The sequence below is a fragment of the Candoia aspera genome, chromosome 1 (genome assembly GCF_035149785.1).
Source record: "Candoia aspera isolate rCanAsp1 chromosome 1, rCanAsp1.hap2, whole genome shotgun sequence".
NCBI classification, from domain to species: Eukaryota; Metazoa; Chordata; class Lepidosauria; order Squamata; family Boidae; genus Candoia; species Candoia aspera.
In genome coordinates, this window is record NC_086153.1 from 16,641,473 (window position 1) to 16,654,668 (window position 13,196).

At 41.2% G+C, this 13,196-nt stretch overlaps 1 protein-coding gene across 1 annotated transcript in view; it reads right to left on the bottom strand.

The window, feature by feature from the left end:
* The window catches only part of SRRM3 (serine/arginine repetitive matrix 3), a 76,384-nt gene that overhangs the window by 23,927 nt on the left and 39,261 nt on the right, over positions 1–13,196 (bottom strand). The window contains exons 8-10 of the mRNA XM_063295713.1: positions 11,662–11,712; positions 9,459–9,563; positions 7,833–8,010 (exon numbers count right to left, since the gene is read on the bottom strand). Coding sequence (XP_063151783.1) covers positions 7,833–8,010; positions 9,459–9,563; positions 11,662–11,712 — 334 coding nt within the window. The remainder of the gene's footprint in view (positions 1–7,832; positions 8,011–9,458; positions 9,564–11,661; positions 11,713–13,196) is intronic.

The following is a 13,196-nucleotide window of genomic DNA, read 5'->3' on the forward strand; positions in this document are numbered from 1 at the left end:
TGTTTCTTGGTGCCAGTCAGACTTGCGTCGTTACAAATGTCCCCTTGCAATAAATAAGTAGCACAAAATGGAATAGCAAGGAGGGTCTGATCTGAACCAGGAGAACAGGAGGCTAATAGGCATGCACTAAATGGAGCAAAGTAAATTTATCTCCAGAAAAATAATTGGAAGTACAGTGGAGTATGAAACTCAAAATCCATTGGTGTGTGTGCACTTTCTGGCCCAATTCAGTTGTCTAGGTATTTCATGTAAGGTCCGTTGACTAAATAAAGTCAATATTAGAAGCAGACCTTGAAATCTACCACATAGCCCAAAATGTCTGGCATTCGTTATTTTCTAAGATTAAGATTTGGAAGGAGGATGATATGGTATTCGCCTTACTGTGAAGCAGATGCTTAGGTTTCTGCTGCTGCTTCCCAAAAGTGTGAACCACGGCAGGCAAGCAAATAAGCAGCAGCTTTGCAAAACCGGGGAAGAACCCTACCAGTGTTACTGTTCATACAGCTGAGGATAAGGGACTGAGGAATCCTTTTTTAGATATCAGAACACATGGGGCAAAATGGGACAGCCAAGAGGATGTGGGATTATGCTTTGGAGCAGGTTGATGACCAATCCCACCAAGTCGCCTTACCTTTATCTTCCCCAATCCAGTACCCTCCAGATATGCTGGGCTTCCACCAATGCTAAATCTGGAGGACATTAGGCTGGGGGAGGCTGCCTTATCCCTAACCAAAGCTAAGGAGGAAACAACCTGGATATACAAAAGGATGACCAAGTAAACTTCATGGTAGAAGAAAAATGGGCATTTTTTTTACTAGCTTTTGAGGTAGGTGGCTATGGAATGGCCATTGGCCTCTAAGCTGTCAGGGCCAGAAAAAGGGAAAAAAAATCCACATTGCTTCAAATCCTTATTGATTATGGAGCGTTACTATGAGTTATTTCACAGGAATATGGTAAAGCTGAATGAGAGATGTTTAAAATGCAAGGAAAACACCTGATTTAGGTCAAGACACCTGCCCCTTCTTCTATTTTCAAGGACAATTTTTTAACTTTGTATGTCTTGGGGCTAATCATGCCCCTTTTCTTGCCTTTCTTAAGATGATCCAAAATATATGGGGTCGAGGTGGGGAGGAGTTGGGGGAAGGAGGGATGGTTTCCTAGACTGGCCACATTGAGTGAGCAGGAGAGCAAACAAACAGAGAAGCTGTTTCCTACACTTTTTTGACAATGACTTGCCAAGAAGGAAAAATGCATCTGAAGTCTTATTTGATTCTAAACGTTCCCAGAAGTTTTGCTTTCAGACTGCATCAGAGTTGGATCCAGCCAATGGAGTACTGCTTGTGTTTCTAAACGAGTCACCCCAAAACAGCATTTTTCTTGTCATACACTGACAGTTACCTCATTCTGCTGGTTTTTAACCTCTTTTAACTTTTCACAAACTCATTTCCTAGGAAGTCTGGCCCAACTTGGAACCTCAACAGGAGCCACCATTTTAAATGCAAGTAAATGTTTGTGGCTATATCAAAAATATATACAGGTAGTCCTTGTTTAGCAACTGCCTTGTTTAGTGACTGTTCGCAGTTATGACAGTGATGAAAAAAATAAGTCCAGTCCTCACATTTACGACCTTCGCAGGTCTGAAAAACAAAGGAAAGCTGAAGTAAGATTGTAAGCACAGTCACAGTTTCACTTAGCAAATGCTTTGCCTAATGATCGAGTTGCCAGTCCCAATTGTGGTTGCTAAATGAGGACTATCTGTATTGCAATTCATTACCAATTCCTGTTAGAGTTATTAAAGGCCTTCTTGCTTCCCTTGAAACTAATGCTTTGGTGTAAATAGAAACCACCATGTTTCTGAATTGTGTTTACAAAGTTCAGTGGTCACTATATTTGGAATTATCATTTTCACAGCTTCTGCAAAGTCAGTAACTACCAAATCAATATATAAGTACAGTGATGAGGATTCTATGGATAGTCCCTCTATTTAAAGATTCTTTAATGGGGATCATTAAATGACTTGTTTTTTTTAATCAGCCATATTAAAAATCATACTTAAACCACACAGAGGAAATCAAATCAGCTGACATAATTATACCATTTATGAGAACAAACACAAGATCGAAGAGCTGAAAACACACAGAAATGCATTCTAACAATATAACAAATATTTTCTTTAAAAGAAAGAAAGAAAGAAAGAAAGAAAAACATGGGGAAAAAAGAAAAGCATGATTTTGTAGCTGTTAAAAAAAATACAATGAAAATTGTACAGAGCCACCAAAAAGAGACAAGCGTTAAGGAGAGAGAAAGAGGGAGAGAAAGAATGAATGAGAGATACAGAGAGAGAAAGAAATAGAAAGACAGAAAAATAACATTTAATCAAACTACGGTGCTTTTCAACAGGCTGATCTGTAGAAGTGAACGTGCGGAGGGAGAAAAATACCTACCTTCTGTTTGATCAGGAATGCAATAATAAAAAAAGAAACAATAATCTCCACATTTGGAGGGCAGAATGGGAAAAAGACAATGACTCTTTAGTAATGCACTTCAGACCCCTTTGCTTTGCTCTGAGCTTTCTTTTGACTCAGCTTTTTTCTTTTCTTTTTGATTGATCAAGGTAAACATACTTTTGTCATTAATTTTTGCTATCCATATATCGGCATATTTACCAATTGTCTAAATGGCACAGCCATTGGGAAATAAAATTTTAAAAAGTTACTAGGTAACATTTAAAAATTTTAAAGGAAAAAAAAAAGTCCCAACAGCATGCAAGAAAAGCAGCAGATGAAAGCAGAAAATGTCAAGATTGAAGGCTCTCTTTGTAGTGGGGAATAGGCCAGAAGTGACCTCCCTCAAAGGAAGGAGGAATTATATAGGGTGACAATGAGAGACAGAGATAAAGGGGAGGGAGGGAAATGGGAGGGCAGCGTATGGACCGAAAGAGAGAGCTCTAAAGGAAGGAAGCCCATTGGCGTGAAAAGATGGCATGAACATTGAGAGGGTCTCTTTAAAAGGGAAGTCAACATCTCTTGAGTTTAATAGAGTTTTTAGCCCTACTATATTTTCTTCTACATCTCAGGTAGTTTAAATTGGTTTTCCAAAGAAGATAGGATGATCTGTGGATAGGTAGGCAGGAACACTGCTGGTTTTATCAGCCATAAGTTGAAACCCTACCAGAGGTATCAACTCGGAGAAGCTGATATCCTACAAAAGATGGGTAAGATGTGGCATTTGTGTCACAATACTGGGGTATATTTTTCCTCAACTACCCCCACCCCTTTCCACCTATGGATGCCCATGGCTACAGCCCTCCCCCACTCCTTTGCTCCATAGCTGGTGTTTGGAGACATACCGAATGTGGAGCCCAGAACTGCCTGCCATCTTTGAATGATGTGCTGTGGGCTGTAATTCATAAAGTGAGTAGAGCCAGGATAAAGAAAGGGCTGGTCAGAACAAAAACTGACTTTGATTTTGCTTAATGTTACCTTAATAAAAATTAAATCCAACATTGTTAATATGATTATTTGGAGTATCAGGCTATGCATCTCTAGTTTAGAGCCAAAAGAATTCCTAATTTCAGGGCTCCCAACCAGAGATCAGGATAGATCTCATGTTCTAACATCCATGCACTCTCCATAGGCATGAGATTGACCATTGGGTGAACAGAATGACATAGCTCTTTGGGCGAGGACTAGATATGCCTTTGGGCTGATCCAGCAGGATCTTCTTAACTTAAAAAAAAAAATTCAAAAAGCAAATCACTAGTCCCAATTTTGATCAAGGCCATGACACTGAGAAAGTTTGTTTTCCTTCCCTGAAATAATTTAGAATCAAATTCAATTCAATAAATTCAAATCTTTAGTAGCACCATAAGGCTGGCAGTCAGGTACAGATAAAACTGATAAAAGTAAAGTTTGCTTATGCATGGAGCCACCTTACTGGAAGTTCTATTATTGGTTAATAGCCTAAACCAACAACTGAACTGCCATATCTGAGTAAAGAAAATTGAATCCAATACACAATGATGTTTAAGTGAATCTGTATATTAAAAGAACAACCATCATAACTGCAATAACCATGAGAAGTTATATTTTCTTTAAAAAATACTAAATCTGCAAAATAATGGATTGGGAGGAATTTTTTAGTTAGGGAATCTTTTTTATTAACCTAATGACCAGATCAAGAAAGATAATTCTGAATTTTCCTGATAATTTTATTCCTGTAAGGCAATTATTCAAATATATTTTAGATTCAAATATTTTAGAATACTTTGTTCTAACATTTTCAACTCCACCTTTTATCTTAAAAGAATCACTGGAACAGTTTAACAGATCTTTCCACCCGGCAAAAGTTAAAATTTAATTAATCTTTTTAACAAAATGTACATAATTGTCTTCCCTTTTAAACATGAAATCTAAACAGACCACAGAGTTTAACAGTTATAAACAAATATTGAAAGATATCTGCATTTTGTAATTGACTGGAAGGTTCTACAGTAACACGCGCGCGCGCACACACACACACACACACTTCTACATCCAAATGACAACAATAGAAAAAGAAAAAGTGAACAGTTTGCATTTCTGTACATTACAAAGTGGAAGAAATCAGAATGAAATAAAGGAATCTAGAAGGCCCCTCTGACCCCTTTTCCTGTCACTACTGAGCAAGAAATTGAACTTTATATTACCATATTTCAAACTGGAGGCTAAAGAAAAGCACAGTTTTGGATTAAAAATAAAAATAAAGACTTTTAGAAAGGGACTGGCCATAGTTGTTAACAAGAGGAAAGTGGGAAGCAAGACAAGAAGGGCTTTATTTTGGAAACTTTGAAACCGGTTATTAAAAAAAATCTTTTAAATCAACATTTTCCAAACTTCAGTGAACTGAAGCATATTAACTGATTACATGTTCAGAGTATATAAACCAGTTTCCCTAACTTGGAGTCATCCAGATGTTGTTGATTGTTTCTTCTGAAATTAAGCCCATTATCTGGGATCTCTGCATTAATAGTGGGTTGACTGCCCAATCACAGCGGATGTAGGAGAAAAAGTCATCCAGTCCAGTGAAACTGATGTTAGAATAGTGATTCAGGCAGAGAGTAAAATAAGGTAGCCTGTACTAAGGCTTCCAAAGCCCATTTTGTTCTTTAACCGATCTATATCTCAGGGCACACAAGTCACAATATGCTTTAAAGCATTTTTTTTTTAAAGCAGAGAGCATAAAATTGAAATGAGTAATTGAATAAATACAACACTTTGTGCTTACGTGTGCATGCACATATGTTTCATACATGGAAGGAAGAAAAATTAAAATGATAAGAATCACAACAAGCAAATGTGTCAGAGAGTGCATGTGATATATCTGAGAGACAAAATGGGGGTAAGGCTTATGACCAAGAAAAAGAATGGGTAAGCTGAGCAGAAATAGAGTGCACTATTGAATTCTGGGTGGAGATGACTCGGGGGAGGGGGGGAGTTGCTTTTATAAACTATTAAGAATTGGGAAGATCAGGGGCTCTGTTTTTTGGTAATGAACTCCACATTGGAATATGATGCTACATTTATAGTGTACCAGTGGTTGTGATCAGGCCAAAGCCTCAAAGCATCTCAGCCAGAGGTGAGGACTCAGTACATATGGCTCAGTAAATCTAAATGCCTCCTGGAGAGACAACCAACCGAACATTGTCTAGTGCCTGACTCTGCCCCTAAGGCTAGAGTTTCAGCTTCTTCAAATGGAGAAGCAGTGCCATCCAGTGCCATTATCTCACTAGCCAGAGTTGGGTCAAAACAACTTGCAAGTAAGAGTTTGGCGATGAATAAGCTGTTTTTTGTCTGAGGTCATATGAGCTAAGACTTCTTCCAAGTGCTTTCTGTCCTCCTGAACACGTGATGCCCTTCCCTTCCACCCCCATGTCAGACTCCAGGACATGGTACCTGAAATTTCAGTGCCAGATCATTATGTAAGTGCTAGATCACTTCAATGCTGGATCACTTCAATAGCCAAACACAGACTGAGTTCTGCCATGGAACTCACTGGGTGATGCTGGGACTGTTATTGCCTCCCAATCTAATCTATGTCAAAGACTTCCTGAGAATATAATATATTTGCATGTATGAGAACTACGCCTTCTGCCATAAGATTCTTGAAGGAAAGCAAATAGCAGGGAATCTGTTGGGAATCCTTGACCACTGGTCATACTGGCTAGGGCTGGTGGGATTGGATCTAACAATAGCTGAAAGGCTACAGATTTCTTATTCCTGCTGTAGATTATTTTCTTTCTCCCCAGAATGACACATTTGTTACAATGTAAGGAATGAACAATCAGCAATGCCACTAATACTTGGAGACAAAAAGTAATCTGTCAGGGAGGAGACCTTGATATTTATTAGTATTATTTTATTTTAAGTGATTTGTATATCTTCTTTCCATGACATATTTTCAATTGTTGAGGAATTTTAAAAAAATAAAGCATAACTGAAGAACTTCTGGTTTTCTGTTATCATCTCTTGCAAAATCAGCTTTGAAAGTTTTCAGAACACTTATGAAATGTTTGGACCAGAGGTGACCATGGGGATGAGAAAGGAGCGGATACTACTTGACCAGCAATGGTTCTATAATGCTACTTTGAACTCTTTGGTGTGGGAGAAGAGCAACATTATTATTTTTTTCCAACCACGTTTGGGTTGGGTTTGGATGATACTCCTATGAAAAGCCCACCAACATATAAGCAGCTGTTCCAGGAAGCTGTTGGTGAGGTCATGGAGGCATCTTCCTTTCATGGACTATTTAGAAGGAGGGTATATGATCAAGGACGAATCATCTTCCTATCCCCTGTACGGATGATCATGCTCCCTATTTTTCCCAGTGACCAGTTTTTAATTTATTATTATTTTTGAAATGTTAGAATAGTGACAGGAACCACTGCCTCCCGCTAGAGATCTGGACATGAACATAGAGCCCAGCATCTTTGGCTATGCTTTGACATCATGAAACCAAGCCCGTGTGGGCAATACTTCCAAAAGAGGAAGATGCCTTATACAGTCCATTTAGTACAGCATTATCTATTCCAGTCGTTCTCTCAGCCTGCCACCCTCCAAAGTTGCTGAATGACAACTCCCTGGTTTTTGGCCACTCAGCCATGGAATGTGATGAGGAATTCAATACATCTAGAGGTTGCAGAAGGATGATCTATACTGACTCTTAGTGGCTTTTGAGAGGTTCAGGCATTTAGAGACTGCATCTGGGGACCTTCTGTAAGCAAAGTATCTCCCACTGATTTAAGGAGCATCCCTATCTTCAAAGTGCTGGTTTGTGGATAAAAGCTAACAATCTCTACAGTTGCCAGGAATCATGAACAGGCAGTGGAAAAGGGTGATAAAGGGCTATGTGCGTGCATGTTTGTGTGTATAAGAGAAAAAGAGAGAAAGAGAGAGAGAGAGAGAGAGAGAGAAATGGGATTTAGAATGTTTTGCATTTACAACACCCCAGCTTTTTGAACTGAAAAGATTTGCCAGCAAACTTTTTCCTCATTCCTAATCTTAACTGAAAACCCGAGAAAGGGCTAACTTCTTCCAATGGATTCATTATTGCCCCTTTACATTGCACAGGTATATGAAGTTGCCCAGATGTAGACTGCTGGACTGTAATTGTAATAGCAGAATAACGGTTAGAGGAGAATCTCACTGTGCATCGACGGAGCTTTTGCCATCCATCATCTTCCGAGCAAAGTGCCAAAAAGAGAGCGAGGGAGGAGTGAAAGGAGGGGACAAGGCTGCTTTGGAAAGGAGGGACGGGAGAGGCTCAAATCATGGTAAAAACAGAAGCATCCATACCTCCTGTTTCTTCTCCGACAGGGCGCCATGGCTATGGCGGCCGTTCTGGGCACTGCCCTTGTGCCCATTTTGGTGAGGCGTGGCTGATCGGCTGTGGCCAGTACAAGAGGAGGATGGGCTCTGGCTGGATCCGTGGCTGCTGGCCCTTTGACCATCCTCTCTGTATTTGGGGCTCAGTCTGTAGACAAAAGGGAAGGCAGAGGAACCGTCTGTCCTTGTAAGTCACACTGAAGGCAGATAGCAGACGGGGAAGGCTGCTGCTGCCTGCCATGGACCAGTGAGGCAACGTGTTGCATTTATGGGCTGGGCTGGGAGTTTCCTGTCCCCCTCAGTACATGTGTGTGTGGGGGGAGGGGGATCGAGAGTTTGGGATCTTTAAAAATCAATGGTATTAATCTTATTTTGGGGTTGATGGTTTTTATATATTACCTTTCTCAGACTGATGGAAAACCTTGTTGCCTAGTTGCTCTGATTAAATCAGAGTTAGAAGCCACCCCAAAGGTTGCAAAAAGGAAAAAAAGAATTATTTGTGGGGGGTGGTCTGCATGCAGCCTGGGGCTCTGCTGCCTAACTCTGAATCCGAGGAAGTCTACCTGTGGAAAAGCTGTACAGAAAATGGAACGTTATTGTCCTCAAGGCCAGCTTCCCCAGTCTAATGTCTTCATCATATCAGGCTTGGGGATACTGCATTAGGTATTATCTTTGAATAGCCACATTTGCAAGATTTGAATCCAGTGGTCTCTCCCATTTGCTGCCACACTTCTGACCAAGTAATGTTTACACTACAGCTCAGTACTCTAGTTCAACAGCAGCCATATCTTAATTCAATTTTGCAAAACAGTTTATGCCACATTTCATTTCCAATCATTTAGAGATATGTGTGCTTGTAGAGACGTAGCCAAAGCTAAGAGGGATTTTCAGAGGCTGCCTTTAAAAGAATGTGCTCTATTTACAGGTAGTCCTTACTTAACAATTGGGAATTTCAGTTGCTAAGTGAAGTGGTCATTAAGTGAATCAGATCTGAATTTATGACCTTTTTTGTGGTGGTTTTAAGCGCATCACAGTGAGCATTAAGCAAACCACATGGTCATTAAGCAAATCACCTGGTTCCCCATTGATTTTGCTTGCCAGAAGCCGGCCAGGGAAGGTCGAAAATGGTGATCACATGACCACGGGACACTGCGATTGTCATAAATGTGAACCAGTTGCCAAGTGCCCAAATTGTGGTCATGTAACTGCAGGGATGCTATGATGGTTGTAAGTGTGAGGACTAGTTGTAAGTTGGGTGTTTTAGCACCGTTGTAAGTCGGAACCATCACTAAATGAATGGTTGTTAAGTGAGGACTACCTGTAGTTGCATTCCTCCTCTTTCAACACCACTATTGCCCTTCAGAAGGACCTTAAAAACCTGGCTCATCCAGCAGGCTCTGGACCACAACGATCTGTGAACCTCCTGGAATGTTAAGTTTTTGTATTTCCTGCCACTATTCTTAGTTCTTACTGTGATTACATTTTAATCCTTGGGTTGCTTGGTGATCAGGCAGCCTTAGAACTGACTAAATAAAATAATAAATAACACTGCCTCTCCCTTTAAAACATGCCAGATCAGGCCCAACCACAGCTTACCTGCCTATGGATTTGCAGTCACTGTATTCCGAGGAAAGGGAAATACTCCGAGAACTACAGCTGCTATGTCTGTGGGAGCGGCGAGGAGACAATTCACTGTGAGATCTGTAAGAAGGCAGTGAGAAACAGCAGCATGAGGTAGCTGACCAGGAGACAGAGATCAGATAGTCTGTCGTGGGATTAGCATGGCTGCCCCGCAAATTATGGAACGTTCTGCCCCTCAAGTGCCACTGGCTAATGTTCTGGTTTTCACCCCAGTGCTGGGAAAGGTGGAAGGGAAGGGAAGAAGAGGATGAGCAGCAGCAAGGTGGATGGACTGTTACAGTGGCGATGGGTACACCGTTGGGAGACCCAAAAGACCAGGTTAGGGATAGATTGTCTTGGAGAAAATCTATTTTGGCTGCACTAGGGGTTGAAAACAACCTGATTGCACATAATCAATCAATCAATCCTGCCCCATCAAATGCTGCTGCCTAACTTTCTGGTTTTCACTAGAGGCTGAAAGCCATCAGACTTATACTATAGGCCAGTGTTTCTCAACCTTGGCCACTTTTCAATGTGTGGACTTCAACTCCCAGAATTCCCCAGCCAGCCTTGGCTGAAGATCATTTGCTTTGGTTTTCACTGCTGTAATTATTGTGCTGCGGTTTTTGCTGTTGACCTGGTCTTATTGCAGGGACAGGCAAGCTGTTTAACAGTGGATGTCACTGCGCAATCTCATTTTACAGTCAAAATATTGCAAGGCTTCTTAGTACTCTCATCCTGAAATTTCACATAATCTGATAGGAATGTCCTGAGATACTGGGAGATTTGGCAGGTGTGCAAGATTGAGGTCATTTTCATTTCTTTTGCCCTTGTCCAGTTCAGTTTTGGGATTCCCTGGATGTTAACTGGCATGTTCCAATGGCAATTCTTACCTTAACTGGTTGTTCTGCATAGAGATTTTAATGGAAAAAAGCATTTAAATGCTTGTAATGAAACTCTTATGCAAATATGTACAGTATCTTTAAATGTTGGAACAGAAAAGTAGGTACAAGCAAAACAACAAATACATATTCAGCAGCACAACCTACAAAGACTTTGGACTCCTGTCCAGAGGCTTCTGAACCAGAACAGAGGGATTTTTTTCCCCCCTGGCAAAGGAAACAAGCGCCCCAGATTAATTCCCCACCTCCCCTGTAAAATCTAGTGATAGAATTTATTCCATGTGCTGATAAATTCCTCCATCTCAGATCTACTTCATCGATCACTGCCAGGCGGAAGTAATACATGTTGCAGTTAGATTCTCTGTCAACTCTAGAAAGATGCTTTCTAAATGCTTTAAAGGAGACTTTTCAGCAAAGTTTCTTTCCCTGCCCCATGTTTTGATCTCACTCCCGTTTTGTGTTCTGGCAACCTCCATTAAGCTCTACTCCAGTATCAAAACCAGCACTGCTCCTCTGCTAATGCTACATTCTTGGAACCAACACAAGCAGTAAGCTAACAGGAAGAAAAATAAATTATCGATGAATCAAAACTGTTTAAATCAGAGGTTTATGAAAAAACAGATTAAAGTTGCATGATTTTAAAGGCTGTCTTAAAGGAGACATTTTCCTACTTTCTGATATATAGGAAAGAGTGCCTCTTCTTGGATGAAGCACTCCCCTTACATCAGAGAGAATGCCTCTTCTCAAGTATGGCATTTCCACTTCCTTCTTTTCTCTGCAGGAAGGAATGCTTTTATTGGATGACAAAAAGACACCAACTTTATATCACATTTACCACCCAGATGCATTTTGTAGAATCCAGCATCCTGCCCTACCTATTTAAACTGCTCTCTTGCTCAAGAAATTTATTTATTTATTTATTTTCTATCCTGCCTTTATTATTTTTATAAATAAGTCAAGGCGGCGAACATACCAAATTCTCCTTCCTCCTCCTATTTTCCCCACAACAACAACCCTGTGAGGTGAGTTGGGCTGAGAGAGAGGGACTGGCCCAAGATCACCCAGCTGGCTTTCATGCCTCAGGCGTAACTAGAACTCACCCTACTATGCCTGATTGGCTCTTGGGCTGAGAGAGAGGGACTGGCCCAAGGTCACCCAGCCAGCTTTCATGCCTAAGGCGGGACTAGAACTCACAGTCTCCTGGTTTCCAGCCCGGTGCCTTAACCACTGGACCAAGCAAATTGATAAGCATTGCAGGTTGACAATTGAAACCTCACCTTTTTCTGTCTTTGTTTTTCTCTTTCCTTTTGCTCTTGGGACTTCTGGACCTACAAGATAGCAGAAAACTGAATATTCAGGACGAGGAGAAAGGAACAAGAGAGAGCACAGGTGGGTAAAACAAACAGAAGCAGCAGCCACTTGGTTGGGCCTCATGATAATTTGCAGATAGTCCCATCCCCTGACATCTTTTTTCTTCACTTATCAGATGCTGTCCTGTCTCTGTCTCTCCCCACAACCCAGCTTTTTTTTTTAATCCGTTCAATTGTGTCCGATTCTCGGAGACAGCCTGGACAAGTCCCTGCAGTTTTCTTGGCAAGGCTTTTCAGAAGTGGTTTGCCATTGCCTTCTTCCTAGGGCTGAGAGAAAGTGACTGGCCCAAGGTCATCCAGCTGACTTTGTGCCTAAGGCAGGACTAGAACCCACAGCCTCCTGGTTTCTAGCCTGGTGCCTTAACCACTACCCCAAACTGGCTCTCTAGCTTCCTTTTACTAGGATCCTTATGAAACTCCACTTCTCATTGTTCTGCATGTGCAGACTTTTTATGTCGCTGAAATGAATGGGGATGTGGTGGGGGGCCATGAGAGCTGTGTAGGCACAGTATGTGACATGAAATTCCTCCGTTATGGTTAGGTTCTTACGAGGTTGCTGTGGAGCTACTACTCTGGATTTTTTTGTTAGGATATCAAGATCAGGTTTCTTGGCAGTTCTTATCACATCACCTGCGGATGCCTTTCTGCCAAGTGAAGAAGTTTTCCCATTGCTACCAAGCTTTTGAATTTTGAATCTTTCACTCAAGGTGGTAAGTGACCCTCATTCAGTGGTGTGCTGGAGCCAGCTTATACCTGCTTTCAAGAGCCGATTGTTAAATTTTGGGGAATTTTGCAAGCTGGCTGAAAGCAGAGCTGAGCTATGACACCTAGTGTGCCTCTCGGCTGTTCTGTGGCCTGGCAATGAAACATCTGCAAGAAAACAACAAGGCTCAGAGAGCACCAAGGACTCCACAGTTCAACCCTGAGCTACAAATATTCGCTTTGATTGGTTCTGTGGCTAGCAGCGCAGCGTAGTGGCAGACACAGAGCTGGCAGAACCAGTTGTTGTTATACAGTTATCAGCACACCACTGCCTACAGCCCTTTGCTACAAGTCCCTGGCCCATTTCGAAGCAATCTGTTTGCATATGCCATGCTGTTTTAAGCCCATCACAAGAAGAGGAGTTAAATGATATTCAAATAATTAAGATTAAATTAATATGGTCCTTGAACCACAAGACAATTTATCATCTCTCTTGCTAACTATAAAACAGACAGCAACACCTACTTGACCTTGGCTAAATTCAAAAGCTAAACAGGATTAGAGCTGGTTAGTTGGTTGGATGGGAGACCACCAGGAAGCTGGAAAAAGGCACTGAAAACTCTTTTCGGTGTTATTGCCAAGAAAACATGGTCCCTCCTTGTAATCACCGGAATTAAGCTTGATTAGCTGCAGTGTCAATATCTATGGACAGTGAGAGGAAATTGAAGCTAGCCCTGGAG